At 34.5% G+C, this 14,963-nt stretch overlaps 1 protein-coding gene across 14 annotated transcripts in view; it reads right to left on the bottom strand.

The window, feature by feature from the left end:
• PPFIA2 (PTPRF interacting protein alpha 2) overlaps window positions 1–14,963 on the bottom strand; it is a 484,065-nt gene that overhangs the window by 102,154 nt on the left and 366,948 nt on the right. For all 14 annotated transcript variants that reach the window (XM_043880420.1, XM_043880449.1, XM_043880465.1 and 11 more), the window contains 4 exons: window positions 10,203–10,286; window positions 9,812–9,943; window positions 8,210–8,272; window positions 3,956–4,047 (listed from right to left, as the gene is read on the bottom strand). In XM_043880420.1, coding sequence (XP_043736355.1) covers window positions 3,956–4,047; window positions 8,210–8,272; window positions 9,812–9,943; window positions 10,203–10,286 — 371 coding nt within the window. The remainder of the gene's footprint in view (window positions 1–3,955; window positions 4,048–8,209; window positions 8,273–9,811; window positions 9,944–10,202; window positions 10,287–14,963) is intronic.

Here is a 14,963-nt window from a genome sequence, read left to right on the forward strand (position 1 = left end):
TAGAATGTAATAAGAACTTGATAAATATCTGGTAAGACAAGAAATGAATGCAATTGACTATATTAATAATATAGTCCAAACTGTTCAGGTCAGCATATTCTCTGTCTAAGGACCTTTATTGGTCTGTGACTGCTTAGGGTAATGTCTCTGTGGGCACTAGAGTTTCTAAAATTATAACTCATCATGCTAGGAGTATTGTTTTCTTGTGTTTTATCTCTCAATTCCAGGTCATCAATAAAAACATTAAATAAACATTGATCCCATTGAGGGGATCAAACAGGTCCCATTGATGCCCTGCTCACAACTCTTCATTGTTCTTACAAGGCCCTCTACCTGGGCTTCTTCTACTTTCCACTTTCATTTCCATTTACTCTCAAACTCATACTTTCTTTTGATTCAAGCCTTTGAACATGCTATTCTTTCTGTCTCTTCACACATTTATGTGATCACTATTTCTTAAGTTTCAATTTAAGCTGAGGCTTAAAAGTCTCAATGTCATCTACTATTCTAGCTGCTGGTATTCCCTGTATGAATGTGAACTCCCCATGTGAATGTGAATTCCCTGTGTGAATGTGAATGTGTTAGTTGCTCCGTTGTGTCCAACTCACAGAGTCCGTGGACTGTAGACTGCCAGGTTCCTCTGTTCATGAAATTTTCCAGGCAAGAATACTGGAGTGGGTAGCCATTCCCTTCTCCAGGGGATCTTCCCGGCCAGGTCTCCTGCATTGCAGGCAGACTCTTTACCGTCTGAGCAAACAGGGAAGCCCTGCAATCTTCAAATTTGTATTTGTGCATTTTCCATCTGGAACATGTATTCTTCACTACCATCACCACTATATCTCCAATGTCACAACATCTCACAAGTAGAAAGCATTTAAGTTATCTTGAAAGAACAAAAGACCTGAACCAACACTAATTGTAGGAAGGCATTGCTTATACTTTATTTGAAGCAGTTACTCCTCACCTCCCTCCTTTTATTCAACTCTGATCTGTCAGAGGCAGTATTTCCATATATTTCAATTTTAAAATTATTTTTAGTGTACAATATTTTGAGAGGCATTTGCAGATGTAAGTTACAATATAGTCACTGGTTCCTTTATTTTTTTCTTCTTTTTTTTTTTTTAATTATACTTTAAAGTTGTTCTTTTTTTTTTTTTTCATTTATTTTTATTAGTTGGAGGCTAATTACTTTACAATGTTGTAGTGGTTTATGTCATACATTGACATGAATCAGCCATGGATTTACATGTATTCCCCATCCTGATTCCCCCTCCCACCTGCCTCTCTACCTGATCCCTTTGGGTCTTCCCAGTGCACCAGGCCCGAGCACTTGTCTCATGCATCCAACCTGGGCTGGTGATCTGTTTCACCATAGATAATACACATGTTTCGATGCTGTTCTCTCGAAACATCCCACCCTCGCCTTCTCCCACAGAGTCCAAAAGTCTGTTCTGTACACCAGAGATAAATCCACGCACCTATGGACACCTTATCTTCGACAAAGGAAGCAAAGATATACAATGGAAAAAAGACAACCTCTTTAACAAGTGGTGCTGGGAAAACTGGTCAACCACTTGTAAAAGAATGAAACCAGAACACTTGCTAACACTGTACACAAAAGTAAACTCAAAATGGATTAAAGATCTAAATGTAAGACCAGAAACTATAAAACTCCTAGAGGAGAACATAGGCAAAACACTCTCCGACATAAATCACAGCACGATCCTCTATGACCCACCTCCCAGAATATTGGAAATAAAAGCAAAAATAAACAAATGGGACCTAATGAAACTTAAAAGCTTTTGCACAACAAAGGAAACTATAAGCAAGGTGAAAAGACAGCCCTCAGATTGGGAGAAAATAATAGCAAACGAAGCTACAAAGGATTAATCTCAAAAATATACAAGCAACTCCTACAGCTCAATTCCAGAAAAATAAATGACTCAATCAAAAAATGGTCCAAAGAATTAAACAGACATTTCTGCAAAGAAGACATACAGATGGCTAACAAACACATGAAAAGATGCTCAACATCACTCATTATCAGAGAAATGCAAATCAAAACCACAATGAGGTACCATTACATGCCAGTCAGGATGGCTGCTATCCAAAAGTCTACAAGCAATAAATGCTGGAGAGGGTGTGGAGAAAAGGGAACCCTCTTACACTGTTGGTGGGAATGCAAACTAGTACAGCCGCTATGGAAAACAGTGTGGAGATTTCTTAAAAAACTGGAAATAGAACTGCCATATGACCCAGCAATCCCACTTCTGGGCATATACACCGAGGAAACCAGATCTGAAAGAGACATGTGCACCCCAATGTTCATTGCAGCACTGTTTATAATAGCCAGGACATGGAAGCAACCTAGATGCCCATCAGCAGACGAATGGATAAGGAAGCTTTGGTACATATACATCATGGAATATTACTCAGCCATTAAAAAGAATTCATTTGAATCAGTTCTAATGAGATGGATGAAACTGGAGCCCATTATACAGAGTGAAGTAAGCCAGAAAGATAAAGACCATTACAGTATACTAACACATATATATGGAATTTAGAAAGATGGTAATGATAACCCTATATGCAAAACTGGTTCCTTTAAATAAGGAACCATGTAGTTTCCCCTCCAGAATCTCCTGGGACTCTTGAATACAATCTCATAAAGGAACTCGCACAGATAAGTAGGTATGAATTTTCTCGGAGAAAACCTGTTGCTCATTACTCTGCTTCCTGGGATGTTCTTCATTGTCCTCTGCAATTATCCAGACTCTAACCTTTCTCCAGAGATGGGCCAAATCAGGCCTTTTTCAGTCACTCTGGAACTCATTTTTCTTTCTTATCATCATCATTACCATATATATCACTGAATTAATAACTTCAGTTTAGATATATAAATCATAATAAAACATTAGAAAAATAAACATTATTTTCAAAATCAAATATCTACATATCTAAAAATTCCTTGGGTGTATTTACACCTGCAGAACTGTGTTTCTTATATTAAACTGAATTCAAAATTCTAAAGTTTGTTTTTATTAATACTCACATTGAAGAGAATGTAAATACTTTTAGGATTTTTTTAAATTTGGAGTTTTCATCTGAATGCTTGAAAAATGCTTTACTAGATATGCATTTCTTCAACAGTATCTATTGAGAGTCTAATATATACATATTTTTTGGGGGTGCTGAAATTATAGTACTCAAAACAGGCAAAAACTCCAACCCTTGTGGAGCTAACATTCTTAGGATAAGTTTAAGACCAAAAAAAAAAAAAAATGCACTTTTATAATAGAAGTCTGTGGGGGTCAAAAGTTTCAAATAGCTGATACTGTGTTGTTTAACAAATAAATGCTTGTTATCAAATTAGATATGTGTCTATCTACATAGTAAATAAGCATCTCTTTGCTTTTTTTAAAAGATGAGGTGTTGACTCAAAGTAGCTGAGTACAAAGAAAGTTATTTGAAAATTTTTTAACGTATTTCTCCTTCCCTCTTTTGCCTTGACAAAACAGATCATTACCAATGATGAGTAAATATAAGTAATCATAACCAATGATGTTTCTTCAGTAACAGGATACACTGAAAACATTTCTGCACGTAGAGAAAACGACTGATGCCTTTTCCTAGAAAAACATGTAATCTCTGTACCTATAGTTCCAGTTCTTAATGTACAGTTTATAATATATAAGAAGACATATATTTCTATATATATTAAATGACGAATACAAAAGGAAATGATTTATATTTTACTGCATGTTTGAGGAAAGAATTACTAAGTTAGAGAACTATTTTGGAGCATAGAAACTATAAATCAGTAAGGAATCAAAACGGCAATACCTGTTGACCAACAGAAGGTACTTAGTTATTTTATTTGAGGAGATATAAAACCCATAAGAAAATTCACATTGATTTTTGGTGAACTATAGATAAGCTTTTAATTTAATGTTACCTTGACATTGTGGGTTCAATTAAAGAGCCAGTTCTCATTTTCAACTGGTCAAGTTCGGATCTCAGCTTTTCAATTTCTTCTGCTAACCTTTCCTGAAAATCAAAGAGGTTAAAAAAAAAAAAAATCAAAGAAGTGTTACTTGGATGATAGGCATATACCAATAATACCAACATTTGATTATGATAAACCAACTACTAAGCTTAATAACTTTCTAAAAATGGAAAAATAATATATTGTTATTAAATATTGTTAGATACGACAGCAAAAAATGCCTGACTTTCCCCTTGAGATGAAAATGTAACAGCAGAAATTAATACAATTTTACCCACATTCCCTAGTACTCACTAATCCTAAATCTTTCTAAACATATGGGAAAACTAAGGTCATGACTAGCTGTACATACGTCACTTCAAAATCAGAGTAGAAAACATAGCAGTTTAATAAATTAAGAAAAGGTTAAGAAAAGAATGATAAAAAGTCATCACCTGACATGAGCTAAAATTATTAACTTGATATTGGTACAATAACTTGTGCATCTGAGAATTTTCTAAGATTGGCATTATCAGTTTCAGTCTGTAAACTTATGAAGACAAGGGTGCTCTTATAGCCCTTAATTAAATGCTCATGTAAGCACCCAGTTTTGTTTTCATGACTATAAATTTTATAACATTATAAATGTTTAAATGTGTCCTTCTGTATTTTCCATTGCTGTTAGTTTTCCCCCTCGCAAGGGCCAATGCTGGCCCCTTTACTGGACTCAGACTTCTTTTCTCACTGTGACCTTTTGTCAGTGTGGCCTTTGCAATGTTTATTGTATCTGCTCTTTTTATTCTTTCTACTGCCATCCTATGTTACACATATTTTTACCTTTTTCCTGAATTATTTTACCAACTTCCACAGAGGCATTGTTCCCTTCCATCTCTTCCCCATACATTCCTCTGCTAGCTGTATCATTTTTAAAGACATGTATGATCAAATAAAACTCTTGCTTATAGTTATCTGATACATTCTGATTATATTTATTAATACATTTATTCATTATTTCCACAAATACACAATAAGCACCTCTTGTGCGGTAGGCTTTAAAATACAGCATGCATGCTACAGCAATGAGCTATCAAATTTCCTGCCCTTATGTAATTTACAGTCTAGCAGAAAAGACAATAAACAATTTGGGTTTATAGGATGTTGGTAGGAAGTAGAAAATAGGAGAGTAAAGGAAGGCTCTGAATTAAGTGATATTTGAGTAAAGACCTAGAGAAAGGGAGGGAGTTAAAAAAATACCTTAAGGAAAGGAACGGCAAGTAGAAGGAATGGTGGGTGCAAAGGCCTCTTAGGGGGACTACATTTGGTGAGGGAGAGGACTAGGAAGCTTTTGTGTCTGGACTAGAAAAGTTAAGGAGAAAGGCAAGTGGTAATGGGTTTAGGAAATCATGCTAACAAGATTTGGTAAGGGTAGGCCTGAAAGCTCTGTAAACCATCTTAAAGTGTCTGGCTTTTACTCCCAGTGAGATAGGAAATGACTTGGGGATTTTGGAGTAGAGAAGTGACCTGATGATTTTGATTGCTGTGAGGTGAAGTGATGAATGGACTGGAAGGCAGGGAAGAAATAAAATTATTACTGCTATTCCAAAAACAGGCAAGAGGATTATGGCTTGGACAACCATGGTATCAGAAGAGAATGGCAAGGATATTGGTTGCATTCTGAAGACAGAACTGAGAGAATTTGCTATTGAACTGGCTAAGGGGTGTGGATAAAGAAAGAGTTCAAGAATAGCTCCAAGATTTTTAACCTGAATAATTAAAGGGAAGAAGTTGTGATCTACTGACATGACTGCTGTGTGGTGATTAGGTTAGTTGGTAGTTTGGGGAGTTGAGGGGATTACTTGTTAAGATTGAATGATCATGTGTCCAAATAGAGATAAAGAGTTGGCTCTTGAATAAATGAACTCCTTCAGGAACAAGGACCCAGTAGGTGATCTAAATTTGTAAGTACTCAATTTACAAGCGGTATTTAAAATCCATTAACTCACCAAGGACTGAACATACAAAAGATATCCAAGGATGGTCCTAGGAACTTTAGAGATCAAGATAATGAAAAGAAACATGAAGAAAAGATGTTCAGTATATGAAGGATTTTATTCATAATGGACTTTGCTGCTGCTGCTAAGTCTCTTCAGTTGTGTCCGACTTTGCGCAACCCCATAGGTGGCAGCCCACCAGGCTCCCCGTCCCTGGGATTCTCCAGGCAAGAACACTGGAGTGGGTCACCATTTCCTTCTCCAATGCACGAAAGTGGAAAGTGAAAGTGAAGTCGCTCAGTCATGTCCGACTCTCAGCAACCCCGTGGACTGAAGCCTGCCAGGCTCCTCTGTCCATGGGATTTTCCAGGCAAGAGTACTGGAGTGGGCTGCCATTGCCTTCTCCATAATGGACTTTGGGTTATAGACAATTGAGTGGAAATTTGAGGAGTAATAGGAGATGTGGTTAGATTAGGAAATGTGTTCAGCTCTATGGAATGACATTCAGAAATGACGTATGACCTGGGATTTGCTTCCTCTAGAGACTGACATGGACAGGGATGTAAAGCATGGAATGATTTGTACTGCTAATTGCCTAGGCAGACTGTTGGAGTTATAAGGTTCAGGTAGGTGGTTGGGGAGTGGGTTCTGGGGATCTTGCCAGAAGCACACAGAGCTTTGAATAACATAATATTCCATAATAGGATCGAGTCCAAAATTCACAATCTGGTAACATTCTAGTCCTTTAAACACATACCAGTCACAGCAAACTTCTGGTGATTCAGCAAATCAACCATCTTTGTTTTTTCTCCACACTATTGCATAGGTTTTGTCCTCTTCCCTACCCTTCTCTGTTGGTTAAGATCATATATGCCTTCAAGAGCTTGATGAAATGTCATCTTCATGTAGACTTTCTGAACTACTCCAGAAAGAATTAGATGCTATCTTCTAGGCACCATACTGAATTGATCTAATACATCTGTCTTTCAGGGGTAAGAGTATGTACATCCTGACTGTGGGACAAAATAGCTATTTTTAAATTAATATCATAATATGTAGCATTCAATACGGTTAGATGTACAATTGTTCCTTCTTATCTTTATCCTCTCATCTTTTCCAATACCTTCCAAATGTCATATGTTGTCAGATCTTCCGTCCCTTCCTTCCCCATCTCCTTTCCTTCCTCTCTCCCTTCATTGCTTCCTTCCATCCATCTGTTTCTTCCTTCCCTCTGTTACTCCTTCTTTCCCTTCCTCCCTCCCTTCTCTATTTCCATTCCTTTCATCTTTTGTTGAGCACACATTTAATAAGTCACTTATTAAGAGAGTGATTTGGTATTACTTCATTTACCTATGCTGAACAAAATAAGACAAAATTGCTAACAAGAATTGTACATGCTAAGGAAGGAGGGAAAGACATTATCAATTATAGCTTTTAACACTCCATAATCTGGTCCTTATCTCTCTAGTCTATCATGTATTCTACAATAAGAATAACTGATTCCAGTAAAACTTTTAAGCCCATTATTATTTAAGATCTCAAACCTAACTACTCATCCTCTCCCAACTCAAAGCACCCACAATCAGGGCACAGGTACTGTATTTGAAAGACTTGCACCATAGTCCTGTGTTTCCTTACTTAAAGTTTTCTGAAACCTTCTTTAGGGCATCAGTGTGTGGTGATCTCTCTTACCTGTAGTTCTTATTGTCTGTTTCACTCATTTGGCACTTGGCATCTGCTACTCTACAATCCATTGCTTTGTGATTTTTCTCCTGAGACTTTTTCAGATACTTTAGAACTAAGATTGTGTTTGCAAAGATGTAACTTATCACAACTGTTATGCACAATAGATATTTAATACATTTCAGCTAAATGTATTAACTAGACACAAACTAGACACAAATCAGTGCATATATTTTTATATAAAGTGCAAAAAGCCAAAATAATTTTTCTTTTTTCTTTTTCTGTTAGCAGTCAAGATAGTGATTATCCTTTAGGATAAAAGTAGTGATTACAGACTAACAACGGGGGCTTCCAGGATGTTGATTTTTAGTGTGTTGGCTTGTAAAAATTTATCAGGCTCTCTTTCTATATGTATACTTTTTTGTATGCATTATATAAAATTTAATTATTTTAAAAGATAACATCCTAAAATTATTATCAAATTTATTTTACAAAAAAAATTCACCACTGTGAAGTAGAAAAGTGGACAAAATGTAAGCTTCCATAATACCTTATCATGTAAAGATTCTTCCAGATTCTTTCTGAAAGTTTCTGATTCTTGAATTAAAACATTCTACAGAAAAGGAAAGAAGAACAGATAAATAATTAATAAACTAAGGAGAAAATCATTCAATGTGTAGATTAATTTTATATGACTCAAGAATTTTCTTTGATTCCTTCCTTGGCACCATCTATTTTTTGGTTTCCATGGAAACTAAGTTTCAATGGAATCTTTAAACAAGACACTTGAACATTTTTAGAAATACATAGTTAAAATGGGAAATGTCATTTTGTAACAGTTGGATTGACAAATAAGATAACTATTAACTTTTAAACTATTTTTGTTGACCTCTTCTTAGTCTTTTTAAAATTTGAAATAATCAGTTTACTCTTTAAATGAGAAAAAGTGAATAAAAAGCAAAATATTAGTCAAAGCTGTCACAGAGAAGAAGTCAGATGAACTCATTTTTATTACCTGAAGAAAGAAAAATTTAAGATCGTATATTTTAAAGATTCAATTTCTGAACCTTTATTTCATATACAGAATGAACAATTTCTAATAATGATTACATTATTAAATAAAAATAAAATTTAGCTATTTAAAAATCAATGTTATAGGTCATGATATATAAATAACTTGCATGACAGATTTTTAAAAAATCCTTGCCATAAAAGTATTACTATTTTAAAAATATTTATATTTTTCTTATAGTATTACAAAGCATGATTTATGATAATGCATTCTTTTTAAATTTATAGATTAAAATTAAAGTAAGAGTTTGGTAATTGGCCTGCATTTGGAACTGAAGAGGAAGAAGGTATGCCTTACGACTTGATGGGTAAACTGATCAAATTTCTTTAACATTTTCTTGAAACATTTTTTCTGTTTTGCTTTAGTGTATGGAGCAGGGGGAAATGTCTAGTTTAAGTAGTGGCTGGCATTCAGTCTAAATTTCCAAAATGATTTCTCCACCTGGGTTTTAATCCCTACCTTTTTTATATCATGGAACTGGCAACCAGCTGACATAACTTTTGTTGATCTGGTAGCTGCCAACTATTAATGAGACATATAAATTGTGAGTGAAATTACAGATTGTACAAAAGCCCATTTTTGGAAATAATATGGCTGAAAGTATGCATTTCTAAATTCTGTGGTGAGATTGACACTGGTTTTATTGGTGATATAAACTCACTCATATTTTGGCTTTTAGATTAGTAGCAGATTCAGATACTTGAAACACTTGAATGGTTCATATCAAACCTCCCTACCCTCCACTCCAAAATACTATTTTTTGTCTTAATCTTTTTTGCATACCAGGTGAGAAATAAATGAAACACTTTCATTGCAAAAGCATACCACATTTCAATACATTTGTCTATATGATCATGCTACACATGTTATATAACGTAAATTTTTTCATTCACTTAAAATTTGATCTTACATATTTTTATAGAAGCCATTTGTTCACTTTTAAGATGTATCAGGCTCCTTTCAAATTAAAGAAAGTAAATGGATCCTCTGACCAAGACTATGATTGCAGCAGAGCATAGAACAAGCATGATCATAAGAATATAGCTAATAATCATATGATTTTACTGTTGGTCATTTTACCTTCTCTTCTAGAGCAGCCATCCGTTCCTTTAAATGTAGCTGTAAGCGTTCATTGGATTCTGTCAGAAGTCTGTCCACAGTATCAGATAATCTTTTGTTGTGCTCCTCATTCATTTTCTCTCTTTGCCTAGCCTTGTATCCAAATAAATAAATTTAACATAAGAATGATTTAAAAATTATTTGGGCTTGTTTTTATATTTTTTCTAGTTTAAATACTGGATTTAATTTTATGTCTGTTTTGATTAAACTGGTAGAAGCTCTTTTTTAATGCACAGGGCATATCCATATGATTTTAAATATAACCCATAATCAAGAAAGGCATTCATTTCCTATAGGTAGAGTATAAACCCATAAACTGATGCTTGAGAGGGATGGCTCTTAAAATACATACTCTTTGAAGTTCTTGATTTTTCTCTTCGAGTTGACCTTCGAGATGCCTCATCCGTTCTTCAATGTTTCCGTGTCTTTCTTCAGCCTGTTAAGAAACATGAAGAATGCACCTGACACGTAAGGTGTGTTAAGACTCTTCCTCTAAATAAACTGAAATAAAATGTAAAGCAAGCTACTACCAACTGCAAATGTAGTTTTCAAAAAATAAACTTTCTTTCAACAGGCAGCTGAACAGCATTGCTTGAAATGTGTCAGCTACAAAGGCCTGTCACATCCAAGCATCAGCAAAACATTGGAGTTATTTATGAGCAATGAGATCAGCCAAATGTAACATGCAGACTGTGCATGGTTTGAACACAAACCTGCCATTGTCCAATCTTAAGCTCCTGAAGCACTCAACTGCACAGATGGTCGATTATCAATAAATAAAAAGTAACAAAATTTTTAGAAATGAAAAGAAAAAATTAGATGGATTCTATTTAGCAATAGAAAGTAAAGTCCAGTAGGACTACCTTCCTACGTATGGAGATCATTTCTTGTAGTTTAGCTTCCATAACATATTGATAATCATCAGATGAGGTAGAAGAGGTTGGATCAGACTAACAAGTCAAGGAAAAGGAGAGGGACAAAATTGAAAAATCAGAACGAAAGACACTGGCACTGAACAGAACATAGCACAGAATGCTTAAAAGAAAAGTGTGACAGCAAATTTAATACTTTAATAGACAGAATTGTATGTGGAAAGAACTACACTGATACTTGGTGAACATGATGCAGTTGATGGTTGTAAGTGAAAAACAATGATATGCTCAAATAAAAAGCTCCCAACCTAAGGTATGAAGGGTTAGTGATGGCTGGCGATGAAAGATTACTACAGAAAGAATTAAAGCAACTCTGAGAGAGTCATGTAATAGTTGGAATTATGGGAAACCAAACACTAAGATTATGCTTCTGATACACTGTCAAAAGTTTTGTGTTTTGGTTTGTTATATTACTTAAAAATAATGGAAACAGTGTACCTCAATGTTGAGAAGTAGGCCAAGGCAATGATCTCAGGTGAAATAAATTTGGAACAATATTTATTATAAACCCAACTCTGCAGAAATCAGAGAAGCAGCTAAGCTATGGGGTTAATTATTATGGGGTTAATTAATAATTGGAGTATTCTCCAGTTCAAGCAGGATTGAGTCTCCTCAGCAACAGCGGCAAACTTAGAAAATGACTTCTGGTCTCTGAATACACACTATGGTTGGAGGTGTAAAACCTTAGCATCTACTCTTAGATACAGCCTTAATTTGACATTTTAAATGAAAATGATTAAAAGTCCTCAAAGTTCCAAAGTGACGATAGTGCTGTGAGGACAAGAACACCTACAGTGAACTTTCCTGAATGAGACAAGGGGCCACTCCAAAACTGACTCTGCATGGATTTGTTGCTATGGAAACTAAAGAGGGCCCTCAAGTGGAAAGGCAGAACAGTGCCTTTGCGAGCTGCTCTTTGCCCAGTGACAAGGTTAGTTAGTGTCTTGGGGGTGAATGTCAGGTAACCATAGATGCAGAGTGTTCAACATATGACATTGCTGATAGCTGAATTGTATTAGTATGTTATGCACAGATTACATGTAAAGTTACATCAACATTTTAATCGTAACTACAAGTTAAATAATCACAACAGCCAAAATACCTTATGTCAGTATAAACGATATTTAACTCCAGAGCATATTCTATTACGTTTTAAAAGTTTATTCTAAAACAGTGAAACTTACTTTATGCAAATATAAGACTATATATAAATATGTCATGCAGTACCTGAAAAGAAATAGTAACCTATTCATGTATTGGTTCATATGCATATGTACTATTTTATGCAACAAACTCCAACTGAATCTATAAAATGAGCATTTAACATTTAACTCATGGGCTTATGTGAAGTATAACTCAACATTTACATTTTGTAAGATTTTCCTTCTGATATTCTTATTTCATAAATTGGCAAAGTAATGAAGAAAAAAGAAATAATCAGTTTCTCTCCCCAAATCTCCAACCAGAAGCAATACAGAATGCTACCATAGTCTTCAAATGCTACAAAACAATTTTATAATATTATTTAAAATTTATAATTCAATTATTAATACTGTATATAGGTCAAAATATTGCTGAAATGATATACTTTAAATTCTTAAACAGATCTGTAAACTCTCGAAATTAAATTTTAACAAGTAAAGTTATAACAATTAGGTGATTGATTCAAGGTAGTCAAAGCATGAACATTTCTATTTCCAAAACTGTTCTTTCCAATATACAAGTAAAGTTAGTATATCTTTCAAAGGTCCTTAAAACTTCTAGCTGTCTACATCTTAACTATTGAAAACACACCACACATTGTGAAACTTCACTTCAGAGATTAAACAAGAATTCTGTCATATTTAAATCACTATGTTTTGTTGATATTTTTATTGGTACTAAAAGTGGATGAAATACCTTATGAAATTCAAGGTGAATTATGTCCTTGCTGAGGGAATATGCATTTTAATTAAAGAAGTAAACATCATAAATCAAAAGATTGGGAGCCCAAAATGTTTATTAGTTGTGTATTCACTCACCAAAGCCAAATTTTTCATTTTATCCCTAGCCACCAGCATTTAAAACTTTTGACTTCCTGAAAGCCTTAAATGAGCTTAGCTACCTATTTTTACACATACACACACACATACATACATACACACCACCAGCAGAAGAAAAGATTGTCTTATCAACCAAACAGTAAATTCAGACATCATCTCTAAACAAGAGCTGGATAAATGTGCAAGAACTACTGATTTATGTTCATCTTAACCTGAGGAAGACTGCAATTTAAGAAAATGATGTAAATACTGCTGCTGCTGCTAAGTCACTTCAGTCGTGTCCGACTCTGTGCGACCCCATAGACAGCAGCCCACCAGGCTCCCCCGTCCCTGGGATTCTCCAGGCAAGAACACTGGAGTGGGTCACCATTTCCTTCTCCAATGCATGAAAGTGAAAAGTGAAAGTGAAGTCGCTCAGTCGTGTCTGGCTCTTAGCAACCCCATGGACTGCAGCCTACCAGGCTCCTCCGTCCACGGGATTTTCCAGGCAAGAGTACTGGAGTGGGTTGCCATTGCCTGCTCCGATGTAAATACTAGAGTCATGCAAAAATAGTCTGCAATTTTATGACTCCTTGGTGGGATACAGGGCTTATCTTACTTTCACTCTCTAATGTGAACAGACAATTTTGAAACAAGCTAAAGTTTTAGAAAAAATTACAGGAAGAAATGGTTTTGAGAAGAATGTGAATATATCTGGAAATGGAGAAGGAATTAAAATTAAAGAGAGGAGGGCCAAAGAGAAGAAAAAGTACATAACAGATAATAAAAGAAAAAATACATGTAGATCAAATAAAATATATGAAAGATTGTTAATAAAATCATTCAAAACATAGGATAGGGAGTCTAGATTTAAATTAAGCATACATCATAAATTAGTGAAAAATCAAAAATATTATGAAGTAGAAAAAGACTATGGAGATCAATAATAGTAAGATACTGTAAACAAACGGGTATTGAAACAATGAACAACTAAAGCTGGTTTTAGAGACAGTCCCTTTAGGTCTTGAGAACAGAAGATAAAAAAATGCTTAAAAATTATTTTAGCCATCAAACTTGGGAGAACAAATGAAAGACTGAAAGACTGATCTTCAAATGTTATAAAAGGGTTACAAGCAGAGGGAGTACATTGAAAATAAAATCTCAGGACCAGAGGAGCGTGAATAATGAATTAAATATGGCCATTTGAAAACTATATATCTGAAATAATGTGTTGATATACAGCCAGTCAGTAGAGAAAACAGCAAAAAGGACAAGCAGAGTGAATTCTAGCAGCTTCACACATTTTAAGAGAGCTAAAACTGAGCAAAAGGGAGGAAATCAAAAGGTCTAGATGAAGTAGAATTTTAGTAATGTATTATTAGGTAGGAGTAAACTGAGGAAATACTTTGGGTGCATAAATGAATATAGGTATCAAATATGATTCCAATACAATTAAATGGAGGGCAAGACAGATGAGATACCTACTTTAAGTTATTTTTAAATTCTAAATTAAGGATTCTTAGGGATATTTAATTAAAGCCTCATTTGTCAAGTATTATATTTTAAATTATGCTTTATTCTCAATCAATCAGAGGTTAATTTGGGGCAAATTTGCTGAATTTTAAATTGTGTTTTGGGGAGTGAGAGTCCAAACTTTCTTGTATTTTACTCACACAATATTGATAACTATTTTATACTAAAATATCACAAAAGTTCCTTTTATTATATAACCACTTGCCTAACTCCTTCTAAAATATTTCAATTCAATAAGATAACTATAAAAATCCTTTATATTCCTCAGATGAAAAGCCTAAGTACACATATCTCAATCCATATTACAGTAATTTAAAATGTGCTTCCAAAAAATAGAATACTACTAATCTGTTTGTACTTTTTATATAATTTCAAGAATATTTCTCAAATTAAATAAGTTTATATTTATTTTAGAAAGCATACAGTTCTGAAACTGCCAGAATGGTTTATGGTAATCTGACCTGTGACTATAGAAGGATCCACATTGTATCACCCTAATCAGACAAAAGTTCTGTTCAGCTAGTTAGTCCAGTAACTCTACAGACACCCAACTCTTCCAATACTTTCTACTTTGTCAACTGTTTGTCCTTTCACTACCTGATTAACTACCCTGTCTTAATGAGCAGG

Source organism: Cervus elaphus, chromosome 3 (assembly GCF_910594005.1).
Source record: "Cervus elaphus chromosome 3, mCerEla1.1, whole genome shotgun sequence".
Lineage (NCBI taxonomy): Eukaryota > Metazoa > Chordata > Mammalia > Artiodactyla > Cervidae > Cervus > Cervus elaphus.